The sequence below is a fragment of the Eucyclogobius newberryi genome, unplaced genomic scaffold (assembly GCF_026437365.1).
Source record: "Eucyclogobius newberryi isolate DKJ021-1_F unplaced genomic scaffold, fEucNew1.0.hap1 SCAF_15, whole genome shotgun sequence".
In the NCBI taxonomy this organism is placed as follows: domain Eukaryota; kingdom Metazoa; phylum Chordata; class Actinopteri; order Gobiiformes; family Gobiidae; genus Eucyclogobius; species Eucyclogobius newberryi.
Window position 1 is genome coordinate 22,474,427 of NW_027315779.1, and position 24,953 is coordinate 22,499,379.

The 24,953-nt window shown below is 42.6% G+C and overlaps 1 protein-coding gene across 3 annotated transcripts in view; it reads left to right on the top strand.

The window, feature by feature from the left end:
• The first annotated feature begins 14,925 nt into the window (after nucleotides 1-14,925).
• igsf9bb (immunoglobulin superfamily, member 9Bb) overlaps nucleotides 14,926-24,953 on the top strand; it is a 75,521-nt gene continuing 65,493 nt past the window's right edge. For all 3 annotated transcript variants that reach the window (XR_011926953.1, XM_072446783.1, XM_072446784.1), the window contains exon 1: nucleotides 14,926-15,228. Coding sequence is in view for 2 of the 3 variants with exons in the window: in XM_072446783.1 (XP_072302884.1) it covers nucleotides 15,165-15,228 (64 nt within the window). In the remaining variant the exon portion in view is untranslated. The remainder of the gene's footprint in view (nucleotides 15,229-24,953) is intronic.

Below are 24,953 nucleotides of genomic sequence, written 5' to 3' on the forward strand. Positions count from 1 at the left end.
TATTGTAAATCTTTGGTAGATTTTTAATACAGCAACTGCATGACTGTCCAAATTGATTGATTGCAGATTGGAATAAGCCTTTGACACAGCCTCCTGCCTTACCGCTCTCAGTTTGAAGGCCCAGGGTGACTCACCAGGAGAAAACCAGGGCTGCACCTTCACTCATGCTGTCAAAAAGGAAGAAAACGGGACGTAGGAGCAGATCAGATAGATGACTCAAACTGCTGTTGAATGGCGGGAGTAAAACGGCATTGACAGGGTGTAGGTTTGCATCAGGTGCTGGGAGGTGGTTGTTCGGCACATGATGTCACCGAGAGGAACAATGGCTGCTGGGACAGATCAGAAAGGTCATTAATGTTAGTCATGATTATTCACAAGCCAGAGCCCACACAAAGAAAGATCAACTGCTGAGTCATGGCAAGCTACATGCTGTTTACAAAGCAGCGTGAAGAGTACGGGGGTCCGGGCGGTCTGTCAGGTCAGAAAAGGAGAGGACATATGAGGATAGACAGTAAAAAGGGTTTGAAATGGATTGATTAATGTATGTATTATTGCTTGAGCAAATTTACTGACTAGGATGTAATGGTTGTGGATATGAAAGAGAGAGATAAAGATAAAAAGATAAAGATACTGATTTGGCGAGACGCAAATTTGTATATTTACCACTGAACATTTGGTGAAGTGACATACAGAGGTGGGTTGTGAAGTTGAAGAGCAGTGACTAAAGCATCAGCATCCTGTGCAACAGGAGGTTGTGGGAGGACGACGCGCAGAGCCAGAGAAACGCCAAGAGAACAGGGGAAATCACATGGTAAGGAATGACCAAGGAGCAAGGAGGGGTAATTATAATCCTACATGTGACTTACTTCTAACAGTCACATAACCATTCACATTTTTATCTGGAAGGAAAACGATTACCAAGTGCGGGAGATTAATACAAAAAAAAAGATATCATATTTATTGTTTTGATTAACTATTAATGAGGCTTGATTAAAAAAAAAGTATTAGAATGGACTACTGACCAAAGCTATTCCTTGAGATGACAAACAAGTTGATTGTAGAAAAAGCTTCAGTTGTAGTCATCTGGACTCAGTTAGATGACTACAACTGAAGCTTTTTCTACAAGGGAACACGCCTGGACGAATGAGGGATTACACCGACATAAAACAAGTTGATTGAACAGATAAATCCACTTATGAATTTCAGAATTGTATGTTTTTTACCTAGCCATCGAGAATGGAACCTCAAACTGCTTTCTAATCCATCCCCCACTTGTGTATATCTGTATTCATGTTGCTACTCAGGTGTGCAGATGGTGACGGTGCAGATCCTGCAGAGCTTTTCTGACGACCATGATGATATTTTCCCCTGCACTCCTGCACCTGGCTGAGGTCTGAGGGCCAGTTCCCAAAAACAAGACTCAAAACCAGGGGCGGCCGGGCTTTTTCTGTAGTCGGCCCCAAACTTTGGAACGCTCTTCAGTTGATGTTTTTAAGTCTTGTTTAAAAAGGCACTTTTATTTTTATATAGCATTTAAGCCGGCATGAGAATTGTGCGGTCTTCTGATTTAATTTGTATTTTGTATATTTTACATTGTTTTTCATTTCTTTTTTTTGGTTTGTACATATTTATTTATTCATTCAAACATATTTTACTTGAGCTTGTTTTGTACTCTGTGCTGCACTTTGGAGACTTTGTGCTAAAATGTGCTTTACACATAAAGTTTGGATTGTATATTCTGATCATGAGTCAGAGCGCTCACTCTGACGTCTCTCGTCTCGCCACCTATTCCCACCCGCCCACCTCTGCTCACGCCAGCCTGTCCTTCACGCCGCAATTGCCCGAGGACACGGGGGAGTGTGGGGGAAGCCAGCAGACTCCCCATGGTGCTGGTGTACTGCACGTCAGACTAGGAGTCCCCTTATCGTACAAGTGAAGCGGTGCATCCGCTCAGAAAATCTACTGCACGCTTTTGGTCGTCCTTCTCGTTACTCACAGCTTATGGCAAGGCTGCAGCAAAGCAGAAATGGAGAAGAGATGAATGGCTCTGTAACGCAAATTGTAATGACTTTTTGTATATGGCAGAGTAAAGAAAACAAAATGCAAAGTGAAATATTTGCATCTGGTTGACATGGTGAGAATAAGAATGTAATCGCAAGACATTAAAAAATAAAAAGGAGAGGAAAAACTCCCGGCATCAATTGTCCTGTATGTCCCGTTTTGTCCAAAGTCTCTAAAAAAAAGTACATTTTCAAGTCTGGAAGTCTGGTCATTTTTTTCCATTTTGCAAATGTCAAATTGGGTCCAGTCTTTGATTGTGGTTTGCCATCCATTTTTAGTGATCATTTCATCCCTGCAGCCAAGAGTATGCTCCAAATACATCCATTTACTGTGTTGAAGAGTGAACTTTCAGAAGAAGAGAATGACAATAGTTAGTCTTCTTTTGAGCCTGAATGTGTGCATGAACCGAGATGGAATTGAAATTGTGACCTGGTCTATGAAAATTGTGCTGTACATTCTTTGTGGCATATCACCAACCTGCATTTCTGGCTGTAGGTCATCATTAGCTTTCAAATTATTCTTTCTTTTTTAAATAATTGCTCAAAAATGCATCCTTAAATATCCGCTGAGATTACGTATTGAAAAAAAGTTGTAAAGCTTCCCTCCATGTTACACTTAAGCCATTGTTAAAAGGTATAAGCCTTAGTTGTGAACCTCTAGTGTCCAGTGCTCGCTCAGCATTTCAAAACCTATTTTCAGGACCTTGATTACATGTAGCACTCTGTCTGTCACTCCAACCTGCCCTTCTCTCCTGTGGCCTGCTTCTATTTCCTCACTCGCTCTTTCTCCACGGCTAATCTGCTTCTGCTCCTCCTATCAGCTAACGTATGACGTATTTTCATTTTGGAAAATAAAATAAAACATGCCACACAAAGAAGAAAGTGAGAAAGGTTATTATTAGGAATGGTAAGTGTTTGGTAAATATGTCTCTCCTCAAATTCACAGTCATTCTTTGTTCTTTTTGGAATTGTATTTGAGGCTAGTCCTTGACAGTTGGTTAATTTTATGTCACACAATTCTCTTTAATAGCTTTTTAACTTGATATGCAAACTTAAGTTTCAAGATGAGCTGTTTCCCTACATGTGTTTTTTTGCGTGTGACAAAATTACTGTTGAGAGAATGTGCCATTGCAACAACAAAAGTTTTCAGGCGAACCATCCGAGCTTCAGAGATGACTGGGCTACAGTGGCAGATGGGCATTAGCTGTTCATGTCATGAGACCTTACAGTCCTCCTCATGCATCAGTGACAATTGAGAGTGTGGATAGGAGAAAGTGCAGCATATCATTTATTTAGGTCAAAATCTGCCTGTGAAAGCTCGGTGTGAATATCCTCGCCTCAGAAATGTATCACTAAAAGTGGGGACTTCAGACGTCTGGAGACACATGTGCACTCCTCAACTGAAGGAATATCAGTTCACTCTACAACAAGGCAATAACAATGATGGATAGAAACCCTGTCCCATTTCATTATTGCCACATTCTTAGGAATGATAATTTATTAAGTAAACTGTGTTTTCTTAAATTGTGTTTCAAATGTATCAATAACTTGGCCCCTGAACCGCTCAGTACATTTATACAGAGATTAAACAGCATCAGAGTGACAAGAGGCTCCTCAAACCAAAACTGTCAAATCCCACAGTACAGGACGTCATTTGGACAATCATCCTTTTCATATAAGAGCTGTAAACTCTGGAATTCCTTACCCCCTGAAATAAAGTGCATCTCTGAGGTAAAAATGTTCACCTCCAGACTTAAGTGCAGCTGAAAGAACATCAAAACTGTACTCACCTGTAAGTATGAACGTGCATGAGGGATAATGCATGAGTGAACGTGCATGAGGGATAATGCATGAGTGAGGTAGAATGTGCTGTGTAGATGTGTACTTTTATCACTGATTTTTTTCTAATAATGTAAATGTGTTTGAATGCCTTTTATATATGTGGAGGGATTTAGAAAAGCCAAACCAGGTACGGAAAATTAGCACTGGCTATAAACTTTGTATGCATCACATCGGCTACAAGCTTTGTCCCTGTCAAATAAATAAATAAATCAAAAATACTGCCGAAATTTGCCTACATAATCCCAAGAAAATATCCTGCAAAAAAAAAAACTCCCAGAAGGTGAGGAGGGGGACAACGCTGAATACTTCCTTGAGAGGGTTGGCTTATTTCCGGAGGGGGAATTGCGGTCCCCTCATTACAATAGAAAGAGCACATCGCCCGGGCCAGACAAGACAAGCAGCTAATAACCCATGAGACCTGATAATGACGTTTCTTAATGATCATGTGAAGGAGCGCGTCATGGAAACCTCCAGTACAAAGGCCAACAAAACTTCTGTGCCCAGGATATTCCATACGAGGTTTGTAACAATGAAAAAAGTTCATTCGGAATGGACTTCCCTCCTTTTTATGATCTTTTATATGATTGGATTTTGGGTTCAGTGCATGTTTTTGTTATGACCCCTTTTGTTTCCCATTTTATCTTTTCATCTGTTTCATGTTTTTTGTAGTTCTTTTATTTGTATGTTGTGTTCGACCCGAAAGTGAACAATTGAATCCGATTCTGATTCAAAGTCAAAGCAATCAATCCAATGGCATCAGAAGTGTTACGAGTAGCATCCTTTAACAATTATGGCGTGTTGTAACCCATCAAACTATCAAAAATATTAACAAACATGAGAAAACAAAAAAATACACATTTACAAGAAAAGCATTCACGCAATATAGAACATCAAAAACTAATCTAATTTTGTATATATATATATTTAGTATTCATCATACAGAGACAAACATAAGAGGGGAGTTGCAATATTGATTTTGTTTTGAACATAAAGACAAAGATGGCAAATATGTACTGGAACTATTAATGGAAAGGTTTTTACGCTACTGAATGTGTAGCTCCACCTTCTATATTGATATTGCAGACCTGATTACAAACCACTCTGGGGGAACCCTAATCTGTGGCAGCAACTGGAATCTTCATAGTCAACCGACATTAGATGTGTCAAACTCAAGGGCACTGGAGGAGAAATAAATAACAAATCCCGTAAATCAAGAAAGAATATAGGACTGATGGACATGTGGAGGGAGATGAACCACAGTACACGCCAATATATACATTTTTTGGAATCTATATACAATCTACTCCTGAATAGACTATTTCTTTATCTTCAATACAGACAGATAAAAAAAAACACAGAGGCAGATATAGGCACAATAGATTACATTATTGTAGATTTGGAGGAAAGACTGAAAACCTGCAACTGGAAGATTTTAAAATTGTCTGATTTTAAAACATGACTCAAAGTGCCACAGTCGTGGCAACATTTATGTGTCTCGCATGAACAATGACACCACCACACGCTTGCCGATTTCAGGAAAGATTTGCTACAAAAGGAGGAGTATGAAGTGTCACGTGTTCTAATGGCTGTGTCATGAAAACAAATAGAAGAAACAGGACGGTGTGTTCAGGAGGAGGTACGAAACATGTCACAGTCTTTGTAGCAGGGATGATGAATGAAAAAAGGGTCGCTCAAATGTTGTTTTGGTGCCGTTGGTGCTATTGCAGCCGTCACTAGGCAATGGAGCCTGGAGCTGTTCGGCTGCTCTGATTGGCTGCGACAAAGCTGATCGTGAGCAACTCGGACAACTCCAACATGTTGGATTCTTAGAGATTTTTGAGCTGCGGCCCGACAAATTGGCTTAACAGAAACCTGACTCCACAGCACAACGGAGCCCAAAACACTGTTAATCTGAGTGGGGAGGTTTGTGCTAAATGATAGATAACAATGTATTCAGGGACAAGACACTGAGAGCTGACTCCACCAATGTTGGTGGACAAACACTGTAAACGCTGAACTATTACAAAAAAAGCACCACTGCAACAACTGCTTTATCTTTATCTGCTGAAAATAGAATGAATGTTACCGTTTATTTTTGCATTAGTATGTTTGACCATCTAAATTGCAATAGACATGAGTTAAGACTTACTTAGAAAGGTTTTCCCTCCCAGTTCAAGAACCCCATGGATCTAGAACCCTCACAGGGCTGGGGCGGAGAGTCGCACATAATTAACAGATGCAGTACTTTTATTACACAAGTCAGACAGAGTGCCCAGTGGTCCTCTGGAGGGCTGGAGTCTCTCTTACAACACAATGACACTTGATTGCATCGCTCCCCGGTGCCAGTTCATTCATTTCAAATGAGATACTGTGTTCGAAGTGTTTTTTATGTATCACAGGATGGTATACACGGTAAAGAGGAAGGATCCGGCCCTGGATAAGCGGAAGAAAAAGGATGGATGGACCCCAACTTCAACATCTCCTGCATGTCAAGTTCTAAATGTAAAACTATGTCCGGCTTTTCATCAGGTGTTTAGTATTCAGTGAATCAAAATGCATTCTGGCACCAAATAAATAATGCACATGTTAAAAAGTAGTGCAACATGAAGGCTATATGTAAGAGGCATGTTCAGCTCATCTTATAAGCTTTCAAAGGGTTCTTAAAGCAGAGACACGTGCTAATAAATGGATGAGTGTGATGAAAAATAGAAAGGTAGCGCTGAGGGCACAGGACTGAGATCAGAGATAGTATAGGTTACACGTCTCACTGTGCAAAATGTATAAGCCTGTATAATATATAGTGAGACCTCCACTTTAAATCCTAATTGGCAGTGAACACCAGATGCCTTTTAGCTGCATATACGTTTGCTACTGCATGCAGAGTCACCAGGCCAAGCAGTTTCAGGGGAGTTGACCTTGCTCACAGTGAAAGCATGTTTTAAGATGCTTGATGGTTGCCTTTATTTTGTGAAACGTTCCAGGAAAAGCAATGACATGGGAGACAAGCAGCAGGCGCACTGTCACTGTGAGCATTGAGCAAAAGCAGTGACAAGAAGCTCAGTGGCTAAAGGCTGAAGCTGTGGTGTCTGAACTTTCACAGCTGCTTTGAACAGGTGCTGTGAGATGCGACGTGCGAAAGTACACATCACAGTCACGTCATTTGTGAGCAGCTTGAGTCAGAGGTGTGCGACGCTAATGCCTTTTCAAATGTTCAGAACTCCACTTCGGCGCAGCTATTTGGAGCCACCGAGTTATGTGCCGACATTTGGAAGGATTTGTCTCTGATGTGTTCCTATAAATGGCGATACAGACAGACACAACCATGACAGCGAGCGCACTACACAAATGGAAATATAAACCTTGTGCGCTCTGCGAGGTGAGGCACATTTTATAGTTTTAAATAATGTGCACTGCTCCAAAGAGAAAGCTTTATTGCTTTGCGCTGCATTGTTAATCTGTTTTCTCACACATTTAGCCCCTGCGAGGCTGTGCTACACCTTTATCTATGTTTAGCTCGCAGCTAACAACACCTTATGAGTCTGTTAACATTTTCACTCAAACCAGTGACCTCTATACTACTACTATAAGCCACAGACTCAAACAAAATGATTTAGCTGCAAGTTAAAGAACAGAGCAAGAATGTACTGTAGTGATGGCCTATGTTTTATCAATTATAGCAGAAGGAAACCGGTTTTGACTGATATTTGGTATTTGGTTGATGATGGAATATTAAAGGTAAACGTACCGGTACATCTCTGTTTTTGCTTTTTTTCCATTCTGCCCAAAGTACACACACTACATGCTCATTAACCGTTAAGCCTTCATAAGATTGTTAGAAAAAATTGAGCAAGGTCATATTTTTCATTTGAACAGTGAAGCTGAGTGAGTGTGGGCTGGATTCTGTTCAAGGTGTTTACTGTTTTCTACTATTGTGACGTGGCTTTAGTCATCATCGTGGCCCTGAACTTCTAGAACTGGATGAATAACTTGTGTCTCAAACTGTATGTGATCATGATGGCATTGAATTTAAAAGGGTTGACAGTGCTGCTTTAACACACTTACATGTGAGCCTTACCTGGACAGTGAGCTGACCTGGACACCAGTGTTTCCAGTGTGATGGGCTGTGGTCTGTGCTGGGTCAGATTGTGTATCAGATGGACCTCAGCTCCTCTGGGCCTCTGCTGAAGCAAAGCATGTGAGTGTTAAATGGTCTGAATCAGAGACAGGACTGATTTAATTCATCAACAGGTGGAAATGGTGCCTCCTCCACTGCCACTGCAAATGAATGATGAATTATCACACATTTTTTACTTTACGATATGTACAAATGTCACGTGAATGATGACAACAACAAATTCAACAAGCACCCCTGACATGACCTCGAGTTCCGTCTGAATGATGTCCACTGAATACAAGTTATAAGTATATTGTGTTTAGGAGACAAGCTGCACTGGCTGTCATGTTTTCGGGACACTACATCAGCCTTTGCTGGCAGCCCATGAAGACAGATGACCACGCAGCCCTCAGGCAGACAGGCTAAAGACGTCAACCGTGGTGACTTCTTGTTCAGGGACGTCACTCTTCTTCTTTTCACCATTTTTTATCCTGCCATCTTTCAAAACCTCAACAGTCAACAACAGAACCGCTCCTAAAGCGTTCAGCGGCGGTCAGAGTGTGAGATGAAAGGGCTGCCTGCTTCACTAACCCTCATCCAATTTCCCCTCGCAGCTCCCACAGGTCTGCTCCCTGGCACCTTCGGGAAACATAAATGTATGTGTAAACACAGCGCACGCTAAGCCACGCAGAAAACCTGTGACAGCATCAGGCCTGGAAAACAACTTTCTCATAATTCACTGTCCTATTTTAATGCCACAACTTGTCTACAACATGTATTTGTAAATGTGTTTACTCATGTGCTCTCTCGAGTCTTAGTGAAAATAGTAATTAAAATCTGAAGACTTAATGCTGAGCTTGAGAAAAGAGGAAAAAATGAACAGATCAAGCAACGAAATGCTACATCTGGGAAAGAAAAGAAACAGATAAAGTTATAATTTAAGTGACGGATTAATGATGCTTTAATAATGCCTTTCACAGCACTTTAAATTGCATTATTAATTCAGTCCACATTGGCTCCTCTGACTACCACCATTTATTCACATCACATTCATACACTGGCAAAGTCATAAATGGGTAAAGCTTTTATACTTTGATGGAATATGAGATTTTGTAAATGGGAATGTAAAAGAGCCAAATAAATAAAATAAAAGAGTGAGAAATGTTGTAATTAACTGGCCACACTTAAAGTCTATATGACAGGTGTGTCTGAAATGTAGAGTACAGAATTATATTTCAGATCAACATTTTGTCTATTGGTCCCCGGTTTGACCATTTTTGTAAAGTTGTTTATAATTATACTTTCTGGTTGGACATGAGCAGGTAGTAATTCCACAACTGTTTCCTAGCAACCATACTGAAATCAAGAGCAAAAATCCATTGATATCACACAGTAGTTATGATTTGACAAACAATATTACCATATAACACTTTTATTTTGTTTGTTTGTCAGAAAATTGTGTCCATTAAGTTTAAATTGTCTCTGTTTTCAATGGTATGTCGCTTTTTGATGACATCACAGAGAGATTCAGTATTAGAACTCTACTTCTTGTAATTTACAACTTTTATTTTCCAAATTTTCTTCACAAACGACACGTTCTATACCACAAGAATAAGTCCTATATAAACTTTAAGGATGATCAAAGTTATTGGAAAACGCCATCATCCTGAATTATTCTTCTTTTTTGTCATTATGCTAGTCTGTTCTAGCTCAGTAAATGTTGTGTTTGTTCCCCGTTCTCTGTCACAATTACTGTCCAAACCAAACAGTTGGATATTTCACCTTTTGAAAACACATGATTAGGTGACGATATGCTGCTTCATCACGGTGTGACTCAGCCTGAGTACCACGTCCCACCTCCTGCTGCCTCTGAGCGTACGCCAGTGGATCAAGGCCAACTTATTCATTCACTGATTCTGATTCACAATCTGGGTTTCAACTGTGGATTTGGCTGTTTAATTACGCCAGAAAATATAATTGCGTCTTGTAACGAAGTCAGTCATCATCAGAGGAGGAGGAATTCAGGCTTTAAAGGAATGGTGTGCGTCATATATTCATCACCAAGTCGCTCACTCCATCATGTACAAAACATCTAAACAGCTCGAATAACATTTGAACAGTTTTGTTGAAGTAAGATGAAAAGTATGTAAGCCTTTTATTTTCATAAACATGACATAGTTTGTCCCAGATATGAGATAAACATAACTGTATGTTAATTGTAATGCTGATTTATTCTAAATTACACAAACATTGGACAAAGAGCTTTTTTATCTGGTTGTTTTTGTCACATTAATTAAAGAATTAAAGAAAAATGAAAGATTTTTACCATTTACTGGTCATTAATCAGATCTAAATGCTAATGTTGTAGAAATGTCAGGTAGTTTGCTTTGCATTGATGATGGAAATGATTGTGGAATTTCAAAAAAAGTATACGTTGTATCTAATACATTTGTAAATAAAATTAACCCCCCCCTTTTTTTTTTAAAACCAATTTTTATTCAGATTTTGTCACCTTCAAAGTCATTGACAAAAGCTTGAGACCTTTTGGGGATCATAATTTCAAGTCCATCTTAATTTCATATTTTGTGATATTCTGTGTCAAAATCTATTGAAATCACATTACCGTACGTCCGAATTCACATTTGCCTCTATTACGGAATTTAAAATGTTTTTCTTTTAATCTTTTAAGGGGTCTATACTCCACATCTCAATCGAGTAATGGCCATATCAAATGCAGCTGTCACAATACAAACTCCACGATAAACTTCTATGTTCAAAATTACACCTTACCAACTGTTACTCTGCAGCGTAGAACCTTCTCAACTGCTCGTGTCACAGCTCTGCAGCGTAGAACCTTCTCACCTGCTCGTGTCACAGCTCTGCAGTGTAGAACCTTCTCAACTGCTCGTGTCACAGCTCTGCAGTGTAGAACCTTCTCAACTGCTCGTGTCACAGCTCTGCAGTGTAGAACCTTCTCACCTGCTCGTGTCACAGCTCTGCAGTGTAGAACCTTCTCACCTGCTCGTGTCACAGCTCTGCAGTGTAGAACCTTCTCACCTGCTCGTGTCACAGCTCTGCAGTGTAGAACCTTCTCACCTGCTCGTGTCACAGCTCTGCAGTGTAGAACCTTCTCACCTGCTCATGTCACAGCTCTGCAGTGTAGAACCTTCTCACCTGCTCGTGTCACAGCTCTGCAGTGTAGAACCTTCTCACCTGCTCGTGTCACAGCTCTGCAGCGTAGAACCTTCTCACCTGCTCGTGTCACAGCTCTGCAGTGTAGAACCTTCTCACCTGCTCGTGTCACAGCTCTGCAGTGTAGAACCTTCTCACCTGCTCGTGTCACAGCTCTGCAGTGTAGAACTCTGCAGTGTAGAACCTTCTCACCTGCTCGTGTCACAGCTCTGCAGTGTAGAACCTTCTCACCTGCTCGTGTCACAGCTCTGCAGTGTAGAACTCTGCAGTGTAGAACCTTCTCACCTGCTCGTGTCACAGCTCTGCAGTGTAGAACCTTCTCACCTGCTCGTGTCACATCTCTGCAGGGTAGAACCTTCTCACCTGCTCGTGTCACAGCTCTGCAGGGTAGAACCTTCTCACCTGCTCGTGTCACAGCTCTGCAGCGTAGAACTTTCTCACCTGCTCGTGTCACAGCTCTGCAGTGTAGAACCTTCTCACCTGCTCGTGTCACAGCTCTGCAGCGTAGAACTTTCTCACCTGCTCGTGTCACAGCTCTGCAGCGTAGAACCTTCTCACCTGCTCGTGTCACAGCTCTGCAGCGTAGAACCTTCTCACCTGCTCGTGTCACAGCTCTGCAGCGTAGAACTTTCTCACCTGCTCGTGTCACAGCTCTGCAGCGTAGAACCTTCTCACCTGCTCGTGTCACAGCTCTGCAGCGTAGAACCTTCTCACCTGCTCGTGTCACAGCTCTGCAATGCTCCAACTCTGGGCTCTGTTGTGGCCCTCGGCTGTGGCCCACTATCGCACCTCCTGTCCGTCATCCTGTTGGGCCGTCTATCTGGGAAACACTCTTGACTTTAGTGATCACCTCGCACCCGCAAGTGTTGAGGCAGCTGCAACAGAAATAAAAACAAAAACAAATTCACACTCGCAATATATTTGTGAGACGTGTCTTTTGTTCCCCCTCTCGTTCTGCTCAAGGTGAATTTAACGCTCGGATGCATTCTAAGTTTAAACACGGTGGCAATGACCTGCACTTCGCCGCTGGCAGTGATCCAGAAATGTCCCCCAAGGTGTGTGTGGATGAGAGAGGCCTAACAAGGACTCAAAACATGGGGCTGTTTTGGTGTAGTACCGGAGGTCACAAACTTGTTACCATAGCCCCAGTGGGACAGTTCTGAGGTGGGAGGGAAGTGCTGGGTTGGAACCGTTTGGAGCCGTATTGACAAACTGCTATGGGGGTCCATTGATTCAATACTAAGTCCAGAGTGACTGCTCCCAGGCACATGATAAACCCTTTTCCACATTAGCCAAGCTCCCTCCAGCAAGAAGAAAAGGACGGATGGAAATGGGAAAATACATCACGCCACAACCCAGTGAAACATGTAGTTTAAAGCCAGCCCGGTTATGTCAACATGACCTGTTTATTGGCAAATATTTCCACAACCTAGGCTTGAATAACACATTTTTCATATTGTAACATATGCTTCTTTTGCAATACTTTTATTAAGGCCGTCACAAAAAAATGGATGACACAAACTACACCGACCACTGTCATCTGTTGTGCCACATTTTGAAACATACACACACTCAATGATTCTCCAGGATCTACATCTTGATATTTTCCAGATACAGCAATGTGAGATAGATTCTGGCTCCCACAATTTGCTGAATGTCCTTCCCTCTCTCATCCCCATTGCATGCTTCACTGTCCGGTCCAATAAAGCCGATAGGCCAAAATGTATTTAAAAAAAGATAATTGAACTAAGATTTACCAAATGGCACACAATTTGGAGCCAATAGTTGACTGTGACTGCCTTTGATGTGTTAATACTGTTTTGTCATACACCACTTTGTCTCATTAGTACTTCATCCCACTGTTTCAATCTGATTATTTTTACTATTCGGTCTAATAAACTGCACCTGGCTTATTCAACGTTAGGGTAGGAACATGAAGTGAACAGTCAGGATCGGCTTGTATCACAACAAACGATGAAAGCCCCATTTGAATATTCTATTTGCACTTCATAGAGTTCTTCTAACGCGCTCTGCTGCTCCTGTCTGACAGTTTGCCTGTTTTCCCATCATCACCGTGGCCAAAAATGGCTGTATTGAACATCAGGCAAAGGAAAAAAATAAAAAAGGAAATCAAGAGGCCTTCAACAACATCTGTATATCCACTGATGTCTTTGTCAGACAGGTTTTGACTCTCTCCCCGTTTGTGCTTGATGATGGGCCCACTCCCGGCTTTTCCGATACAGAGCAGGAGGAGATGAAGGTTGCCCCAGGAAAGACTCACTAAACACAGGGAAAACGGCGTTGCAGTTACTCCATATGTTTGACTGATTTTGTACTTGAAGAAAAGACATTTTATACAAATATCACAGTCACTCTAATGTGTAAACTTGAAACTAAACTAAAGTTAGCATCTTGGTCATCTGAAAAAAGAACACATTTAAATGATGTGTAACAAGTTGATGGAATATACATTAACTGTAATTTTCATGGGCTGAATTCTTCATGGATCCCATTATTGATTGGCATATTTATGGATGGGAGTGATGTTGCATGCTGCTCAGGGCTGGAGCGAGGATTCCACTCCTCTCATTGCGCAGGATGATACTGCAGCTCCCCCACAGATCCACACACTCCAACCCACCTTGAAAAGGCTCTCCCGGTGATGCATTCAGGGTATTGTGAGAAAAACTGTTTAGATTATTAGGTTTTTACCACATAGTATGATGTATATGTTTAGTCTGCTAGAAATTATGTGAAAATTGAAAGAGAGTGGGTCTTGACATAAGCATAAAAGTCATCAAAATTGCAAAAACATTAGCTCTCTGATCACTGGAATAGAAGTTGGATTCACCCTAGTCACCTGTTGAGCATGTTTCTAACTCTCTCTTGTAAATGGATGTAAAATTTGAATTTGAAACTAAATATAGCATATTTTCAATAGTAAAAGTCCTCAAAATGTTGCCTGTTCATGGGTTCAGCTTCCTGTTATACGCAACATGAAGCTGAAACTCGTGAATATAGGTGCTGCAAAACCTTTGCTTTTGTTGATTTCTGTTTCTATTATAAAGTGTAGCATAAATCAGCTTTCGCATGATGAGTATTCCAATCCATAAACTTCTCTTCACCTATGCAGGGGTTTCAGAATGGTGAACATCTAGGACAGTTGCCATAGCAATTGATGATATAAAACAAACAAAATAGCCTATAGAGCTCAGAATAGTGTCATTACACACCATAGCAGTATCAGTTAGCCTAATGTTAACCCAATGAAGAATTCAAGATGCAAATTATGATTTTAAACAGTGGCCAATGCACGTTTAGCACAGCAGCAAACATGGCGGATTTCCATGGTAACGGGCAATTTATGACATTCCATCCCGATCTCTAATCTCTCTTTTGACTGAAAAAAAACACTAAAAACGATGCTTATGTCAAGATGCTGAAACTCATGGAACACATATAGCATATATATATAGTTCTGCACCGATAACCGAGCCTCACAACAGAATCCTCCCCGTGAACGTGGGGGATCCCAGCGCGTCGCATCTCGCCTTTCCCCCCAGCTTTCTCTGCATCTTCTGAACACCTCGAGCACGCGCCGTGACGGGCAGCGCCGGCGACCAATCAGCGGCCGCACGCCCCCGCGCCTCCTGCAATGGGAGGCGCGCGGAGGCGGGACCGCGGCTCCCCAAAGCCCGCCCCGCGCAGCTCCACACGGCGTCGGCCGCTCTCTCGTCCCATTGGCGCAGGTGATCCGTCTCAGGATGCGAGAGGAGCGCGGAGGAGAGGGGAACAGAGAGGGAACGCGCCGCTGGAAAAGTGTCCGGGGCTCGGTGAACGACGAGACAGGATCCCGGCCCGCTTCAGTCCGTCCCGGGGCCACTCGGCAATGAGAGATTCACCGAAAGCGGCACTTTGAGACGTGATGCGGGTTATTTGTGGTCGGCACTAGTACTATGATTTGGTATGTGGCCACTTTGATAGCAAGTGTATTCAGCACCCGCGGAACGGCAGCTCAAGGTGAGTCGAAGTGCGGGCGTGTGTTTGAGGCGCCGGCGTTTTTGGGGGCTTTAAAGTTTGGAAATGAGCTTTAAAAAAAAAAGAAAAACGCGTTTCGCTCCCTGTCGTGGCGCGGACTTTGAACGTGTCCGTACATGTTTTAATAGGCTTACGTCATGAAGTTCATACATGAGGCTGTTGATCGCTGTAGAGCGACAGCCGCGGCACAAAACGCACGACTTTTACTGTTATTCCACTGCACATTTATGTATGACACGTCGGTTTTGACAGCGAGAACACACGGGGAGGATATTGGTGTTGCAGTGATTAAATGGCTCTCAGGGACTTGTGACGTTCGTGGCTTTCGGCGTGATAAGATTTTGCAGCATATTTGAGGATGGACACGTTCCTCTCCTCCAGACTTTTGCGCTGGTTTGGCGGGGACGTGAGCTCGTTTTACCGGGACTGCAGAAGCCAGGCGCATCCCGGGGCCCCCCGCAGCTCCGACATGTGAGCCCCGCTGTGATCACGGCGCTGGTGCAGATGTCATTAACATGCGATGAGTGAATAACCTCCAGGAGACCGGCTGCAGCTCCGGGTGCGGCCGCTAGAGGGCGGGATGTGTGATTCACGTGTATTGATTATTTGTGGATTGTGATTTTTTTGCTTGAGATGAACTTTCTGTGATGCTGGTTCACAGACAACATGCCTGATTAAAGGACGTTACTGCAAGCTTTCATTCTTTCATTGTTATTGAAAGTATTGAAAATGTTGTGTGGCTGTATTAGTTACGTTATCTTTGAGGACAAACATTTATATCTCTATTTAGGTGATATGTTACATGTTTTATACCTCTGGTTTTCAGGGGTGACTTGTCCTTCCCATGAAAGGGTAAAGGCCAGGTTTGGGCACAGTAGGACGTAGTAGGTTAACCACCACTTACACGATGATACATTGTCGTTTACCTTTCATTAGAATTAGCCTTTGTTCAAGGTTTGGTCATTCTATGTGACGTTTTTAGTGTGAATTGTGAATTCAGTGTTCCCCCCTCTTCATCTTAGACGTCACCCTTAAAAGAGGATAAATCGATGTACTCCTTGATTTGTCCACGAGTGGTTTATGGTAGAAAAGATTTCAAAGGTAGTAATCTGGACCTTCAAGATGTTTCGACTTACATCTGAACGTTATTTGTCAATCTGATGGAAATGGTTTGAGAAGCTAGCATTTCAAAGAGGGTGCTAGTTTTTCCACCCCAAACACTCATGGTGGGGGAGATGAAGCACATAGACCAGTGCAGCATCTGTGTTTGAGCATCACTAATTAGATGATGAATACAACTTCACTTAAAGATGAGACTCATCTTTGAAAATTGTATAGTTTCAAAGTAAATGCTGCAGTTTATTTTTGGGGGCTATTTTTGTTGATTTCCCTCCAGTCTTGTGTTCTCCTGGCTACAATTATATAATGCCCTTCTAAAGAGGATACACCAGACGTGGGCTGCCAAAGAGAAGAGACTTAAGGAGATGGCTTTAAGCGGCTTCCCTCGTCTCCTCACTGGCACAGACAGAAGGCAGCGTGGCAGGATGACCTCTGAAGGAGACACTGTCCAGACTTATTATTTTAGTTTATTTGGTCAGTGCATGTTAATGAACATGCATGATATGCATGCTGTAAACATGCTGGATTGTAACCATGGGCTTATATCTACCCATTGTCCTGCGGTGTACTAACCAGGCCCATTCCTACTTAGCTTCTGACATCTGACATCATGCATTGACATATTGATATTGCCTCATTACTTATATGAACATAATGAGTCAGTAGTCTGCTCCCCTTTTCCTGAGTTGTGCAATTCACTTTTGGCGTGTAAAGATAAGTGTGACAGTTGCATTTTAGGAATAACCTCATCTGAAAGAACAGGATAAATATTTCTACAATACAAGTTTTTAATTAATCACTCAAAATGATTCTCTTCTTGTGACTGCATTGTGGAAACTGACTTTTTTCAGGCCTGTATTCCTGTATCAAACTGTGCTATACTGACCTGATTTGCACTGTCCCACCCATGTACATGAGGCTGTGGTGTGCACACAACCGGCAGTAGCATCCTTGCTGCTGTCTCCAGCTGGCAGTTGGCAGAGCATTGACTTTGGCCAGCGCTGACCCTGGACTGGAGCCAGACCACCTCCCTGTCTCCTCTCGGGTTTCTCTGCGCTCACTTTCCCCACACTCTGAGTCAGGTCTGTGCCTCTTCCCGTATTTCCCTTCATCTTTGTCCCATCTTCCTGCTTCATATTTGAGTGAACCTGCCTCCTCCCAGTTCTGCAGGGCCTGTGTCAGTGGGGCTGTCGAGGACACTCTGTTGTTAAATGTGTTGAGGGTGTGCCCTGCAGAAGCCGGCTGCTGCCATATGCAGGCACTTTGGTTTTTCCTGCCCTCGTGTGCACACAAATGCACCCGGCCCAATACCACTGAGCCATCCCCTGAGGAGAAGTGTCTTCAACCAAGATCCAGACATATGCCCACTAGCAGGCTGTCTGCCCCACACTAAGAAGGACTAATTATGACTAAGCTGTGAGATAAATGCCACTGCAATTTGCGATACAACCATACAGCATGGCTCACTGGTCCATGGTGCATGGAGGAGGTAGTCTGGAGGCGTACATCTGACTGTAGTACAACAGAACAATGACAGCCACTTTACGGTCCTTACCTAACCTTAACTTTGGGTTCCCAAGTTATTTTTGTAAGTACCAGGGGTTGCTCTGTGAAATGTGGCTATTGTGCTAGAGCAATTTAAGATAAGACAAGATAAGATAACCTTTATTTGTCCCACAATGGGGAAATTCTAGTGTTGCAACACATAATAAGTACAGAAACAGACTAGGCACAAAAGTATAATTATAAAAAACACAACTTATACAAAACTCTTTCTCCTCTCCTCCACACAGCGAGGGTGTCTGTCACTGTCTGTCACTGAAGCTGCTCTCCAGAGCGGACAGAGTGCAAGCCTTGAAATAATTATTTTTACGTCCCTGTCAACATGACAGGTACCGATCATTTGGTACCTGTCATGGCTAATTCTGAATCGGTCACAAGAAAAGGAAAACAGAATAACATAATTAATGAAAAATGAACTTTTATTAACATGTCTCGTTATCATTTACAGGCTGAGAAATAGTTTTTCAAAGTTAGGGGCCAGGGGGGCCCCCTACCTAAAAAAGTTAGGGGCCCCCCAGCAATTTCAGGGGCCCACAAGCGCGCGCGGTATCGTGGCGTCATAAGAACAAGATAAATGTGTTGTTTTAAACCTGGTTATTAGCATGTAAAACAACTTAAAGTACTTTTATCTGTTATTTGATATGAAGAGCACAAATATGGAATTCATATAAACCAGAGATCATGATCTTTAATACTGTTTAATTTAATATAATAATGTTTATTAGATACAAAATAAATACTGTTTACAGCATTTGACACAAGGAGATCTTGTGGAATATATAAAATCACAGCCTACAAAATAAACTACTAACATATATACATTGCCCCGATGCTAACAACTCCAAAAGGGGCAGGGCCCTTGGGGCCCTTGGATACTTCCACATTGACATTGTCCCTGATGTGCAAAATTACAGCTTTTGTTGCAAACAACTTTAAAAAGACTGAATTGCGAACTTAGGAGATTGACACCCGCTAACCTCGATATCACTTGCGGCGCAATATTAGACCGGGCATTTCCGAGTATAACCGAACGCAGCGGCCAATCAGATGTCCGCTTTCATCAACATTAGATCACGGACACCGCTCGGCCAATGAGAAGCGAGAAGACTGCGAAGTGGCATGTCTTTCAAAACGAAACTTAAGCCATGGAAATGTCCGCGCACATGCGCACCGCTGCCTTCCTCCGCTGTATAACTACAGCAATAATCGTGGTCTGTAATATAGCGCGCCAGAGTTTGTGCATAGGAATCGCTTTGGGCATGTTCACCGCGCTGTTTTTGCCTATTAAAAATATATATTACGGCGAAAAATTTGCATCGGTCATTGTGTCCGGAACCTTGAGTTTGGAGTCGGTCAAAACTGATTTTTGCGCCGGTCATTGACCGTGTCCGGCCCGTTATTTCGAGGCTTGGAGTGTCCTGCAGGGGGTGAGACTCATGGTCCAGCATAGATGTGAGTTTAGCCAGGACCCTTCTGTCCCCCACCTCCTGCACCGAGTCCAGAGCACAGCCCTGGACGGAGCTGGACTTCTTGATGACTTTGTCCAGCCTCTTCCTCTCCCTCTCTGTGATGCTGCTGCTCCAGCAGGCCACACCGTACAGGAGGGCCGATGCCACCACAGAGTCGTTGTCCTCAGGAGAGGCCCTGTCACTCCAAAAGAGTCTCCTCAGTCTGCGGAAGTTCACCACCATCTCTTTGGGCTTCCCCGCGTTGAAGAGCGGGTGGTTCTGCTGACACCAGTCCTTCACTAGTCCTCTCTACACTGCATCATTGTCGTCCGTGATGAGTCCGATGATGGCACAGTCGTCAGAACTTCTGCAGGACACTGCAGAAGTTCTGGGGCGCCTCCACACTGCAGGTCCGAGTGTCAGACACACAGTTCCGGGCTCTCACAAACTGGGCTCGGTCTGTGAGGTAGTCCAGGATCCACTCTGCCAGGTCATACTCCACACCAGCAGTCTCCAGCTTGTCCCTCAGGAGCAGCGGCTGGATGGTGTGGAAGGCGCTGGAGAGATCAAAGAACAGGATCCTCACAGAGCTGCCAGGCTTTTCCAGGTGAGAGAGAGAGCGGTGCAGCAGGGAGATGACGGCGTCCTCCACGCCGATGCCAGGCCGGTATGCAAACTATAGTGGATCCATGGCTGAGCTCATGGTGGAGCGGAGGTGTTCCAGGACCAGCCGCTGGACGTGAGAGCCACCGGCCTGAAGATGTTGAGGTCTTTGGCGCGTGGTGTCTTGGGCACTGGTACCACACAGGAGGTCTTCCAAACCACCCTCAGCATGTTGAAGACATGCTCCATCCGTAGGTTCATCTTTTTAGAATATAGTATAATATAATAATCGCTAATAAGAGAAAGTCTGTAAAAGCGGGTGGGAATTATGTTCAAATTTATGTATATAGGGTAAAGGTTTTTATGCATTATCTGAGATTTCCTTTTATCAGTGAGATGAGATTCAAGTGTGATTTTCTCATTGCATTCTCAGTCACTGGTTGCATATATATTTTTAGTTCTGGGTAAATTGTAAGGTTGTGAGTGAGCTGGCCACTTAATAAATATCTTATTAGGAGAAACCTTCCCAGTATCGCCAGTTTTTTGATGATCACTACAGTATGATCGCCTAATGAGTGCTCTCCCTAGATGTGGGTGGCTACTTGGCAAAAACAAAGCTGCTGACCACGTTGTGGAAAAGGGAGGTTTGTCTCATTCACAGCATGAGCTGAAGCCTCGTGGGTGTTCAGCACTTTCCAACAGAAGGAGGCCGTTCACTGCTAGCTGTTAATGAAGACATATTTTATTTTGACATGGGATGCTCTTTTCTGGCATGGTATCTGATGTATTTTTGGGACAGATGCAAAATATTACTCATTTAATTTTGTTATTATTATTATTTAGTTTTTTTTTTTTCAAATACTGAGACAAAAGACATTCTTGTTTGATTAAAACATTCCCTGTGCATTGATTTAAAATGGGGCGACGCGTGGCATTGTTTATTGCCCTTTGGACATACCTACTTGCCAATGCACTGCCTTGTCAGCTCTTGGAAGCTAAGTAGGGCCGGGCCTGGGTAGTACTTGGATGAGAGACTGCTGGAACACCAGGTGCCACAGTGGGGCGCTAGAAGAAATATGTCTGTAGGCAAGACACTAGTTTTGTGCCGATCTCATCTCATCACTGCAATCCCAGAGCTCAGCGTGTTGTGAGCATAAGTAGTGACTGGGAGTCTTGTCCTCACGCCAAAGAGAAATAAAGGTCCTTCGTTAAAACCACTATTTTGTGTCTGAGGTTTAAATGTAGGGTAACAGCGATTTGGTGAGTTTGATTTAATAAACTACAGTGCTAAAACAAGCGTGTTCTGTTGTTGTGCGTCTGTGCTCTCGCCAATCCACTTGTTTTGTTTTAGCTATGTTTTTCATTGCTTGAGAACAGGCCTACACGTGCTTACCGTATGGCATTGTATTGTGTTAATCTCTCAGCATAAAAGATGAATAAAGATCAGTCAAACGTATCTACTTTGCTTGTTTTTTTGTATTTTAATGATTATGTTACGGTGTTTGTAGGAAAGCCAAGCAGTCAGGCTCGCTCCCTTGTGTTAGGTTTAGTTTTGGTCAGATCACACATGTTGTGTTACAAGGCAGTAATGGCAGGCTCTTGTTCGGAGTAGAAATTACCAAACCGATTAAGGACTCATATCAGGTTTTACCTCTGTTTTGCTGTGCGTTAATGAACAAAGGAAAGGAAATGAAAGGTAATACAATAATGTTTATAATTGGTAACGCAAGAGTACTCTAACGCGTTACATTTATGACACAGCAGCGCAGTAACGTGACGCATTCGTTTTCCAGGGCAGTAACATAACGAGTTACTTAAGTAACAGTACCCAACTCTGGACACCATCAACCTTGTAGTTGAGAAATGTACTACAGCCCTAGCAGACCAACTTGTAAATTTGAGTTAATTGGATATTCTGACTGTAGGAAATATGTTTCTCTGAGTGACTAAACTAAGTGAAAATATACACAGATTTGCACATATTATATTCATATTTTTACCAAAACTAAAGGAAAAAAAAACCTGAAGAGTTATTTTCCCTTAGACAAAAATATCTAAAACATACAATCCCAGACCACAGATTTTTTTCCCTCTTGACAATTATGTTTAAGAACTTCAAAATGTCACCTTTAATCTGCATTACCTTTTTTCAGAATACTCTCATCCCTATGTGTCCATCCTGAAGCTGCTCCACAAAAGACTGGTGCTATGCTGATTATGATTTCCAGAGACAAGAATTAGACGCTTAGAAAGTCAAACTCTTCTATCACGCATCTGAAATCTGGGCTTGTCTGTAGGATGAAGCAGCCTCACTTGGCCATCCCAGTGTGCATGAATCTATTTCCCTGCTCTTAGGACTTCAAACGGCTCATCACAGAGTTCGTCTTCAAAAGTTGAGCCTCTCTAACTACAAGGTATGCATTTCATCTCATTGCACCAGGAGTTTTGACTAAAATCATTTGAGAGCTGGGCCCAGCAGACAAGCATGAAGTGTTTCCCTTCATGTCTCCCGGCACTTCCTGGATTGAGGTCACACTTGAGGTTAAATTCAGAAGATGCATCTTTTAAAACTTCTTCAGCTCCTTCAAATGTAATGTGAGCGGACTTGTCTCTTCATCAATCTGACCTGCTGTAACTTGGGTGGATGGCATCACCTACTTGTCTCCATGCAACGCAATAACAGCAGGTCTTGGACCCTCCATCTGTAAAGTTACATTGTGCACCTTGTTTTCTGAGGTTATTTTAAAGGCGTAATGGATGATTTTTTGCCAATTTGCAAACTCAAGCGGAAGTGCGCATGCGCACTCAACCTGTGCGGACGGAGAGAAAAGCCTCGCGGTTAGACGTGCGTTAGTTTATTAGCGCGACGGATCGCATCGCATCCCTCGTCTCCATAGATTTCCGTCTCTTCTGAGCCAGCTCGAACTGTCTTTCTCTGTCTTAATTTTGTCCCGTACACTGAGGGAACTATATTATGATAGATCAATGGGCTTAGACACAGGGAAACATGCTGCTCTCCTGGGGACGAGCCGCACGCGGCTGCAGGTGAGTGGTAGGTGAGTTCCATGATTGATACGTGGCAGGACTAATCGGCAGCCCACGCCACGAGGAAATGAGACTCCACCAAAAAATCGTCCATTCAACCTTTAAGATGTAATTGTCATGGTGAGTATCCCTGGGATTTCATTATACACTTTAAAATTGATGACTTTCTGAGGCTTCAAAACCTTTTCTTAACCTTTGATCATAAAACACTATTATTTAAATCATCATAATACATTTTTAGTGAATACATCACTCACATGAACTTAAAAAGTGCTTACCTTTACTTGGTGGTGTGATTGACTAGTGTTTTACGGAAACTCTTAAATCCAATTGGTCTTACCAGTGCTAAATCCTGCTGAACTTAATTTCTTCAGAGCTTAATGAAAAGAAGCACCTTTCTTGCCTGGGGGCAAATGGGATGTTTTATTAAAGCCACCAACCTTTAGGTGTCAATCAATCTGGTATTTAGGCCACAGAACATTGAGTGGCGCCTGCCGTCAGACCCCTTGGGGCCTGGTGGACTCCATTTTGGAGTGAATGAGCCTGTCGGGGGCTCTTGGCCAATGGGCCGATAGGACCGTTGCTTCATGTGTCGCTGCAATTGTTGCACCGTGCTGTTAATAATGTATGAGTGGTCAACAGAGCTTCACTGCTGCTATTTCCAGAATGGCCAGCCAAGAAAGACACCCCATTCATGTTTACTACAAAGTCATGAAGCTGAAGATTTTTGGGTTGCAGTTCAGAGCATATTATCATTTGTATGTGTCACTTAATTCTCTGTAGGGGAGTGCAGGGCTTGTCATTGGTATTCAATTATTCATCTGCACTGATAGATTGCATGGTTTGCATGAACCTTTTTACCTCCACCACTAACCCTAGTGCCATTGGTCACCACAAATACTGATCAAATAACACATGCTAGTTGCTCCTGCTAAGTGCTCCTTTGAAAGTACAGTTTTAAAACTCAAGAATCTGATCAATCTATTCTATTCTAATCTGATTAAAGTCAGTATATCAATGCTGAAGAATAATTGACCTAACTTTAGATGTTTATAATTGTTTTAAAGTATCACTAACCACTATAGAGGACACTATCTTAGCTTCAGTTTACTTCTACACTAGTGCCTGAAGCTTCCTTAATGTACATGAACGAGATTGCTGCTGACTGTAACAGATAAGCATGTACCGTATAAGTTTTACTGAGCAGCAGCACACGATGCATTACTTGAAGAAGGAAGTGCCGTCTCATATGTGTGTCTGAATATAGTGTCTTGGCACCTTCAGCTGACTCATCTTAAATGTGCCCAGCCAGTAATTGCTGCATCCCTGGTGCAGCAGTTGGTGTGTACAAAGTGGGCACCTCATCAAAACACTGTCCTCTTGTATTGATGTCTTGTTTTGGTACTGTGGAGTTAGCATTAGGGAATATTGAAACTTCTATCTTCCTTTTTAATTCTTTTGATTGGCTTTGGAAAGGAATCGGAGGCAAAGGGACAGTTCATTTTGCCACTGGTTCTGGGAAAGGGTACAAAGAGAAGATCGCAGTAATAAAGTAGTAATATAGTTTTTTTTATAGTCTAGTAGTCAATAGTATATTACTATATTTTAAAGTTTTATCGTCATGTATCATCTATTAAAATGATTGGTACTTTGTGAATTTGTCTTGGACACAAAGGCTGCTTCAAAAAAGCAAAAAATACACACACCCACAAGACAAACATGGCATATAGACGAGTACAGTTTTGACTTTGAGCCCTATTCGGTTTATGAGATATTCTCCATCATCTTCTAAAAAGCACAAAGACCTATTGTGTTGAACAGCTGTTTTCAGTTTAGTTGGTGTGTACATTGTGCACAGCTGCACTTTCAGCTGGGCATATGGATAGACAGATGTACTGTAACATGGTCCCTCATGGGCAGACTATGCTC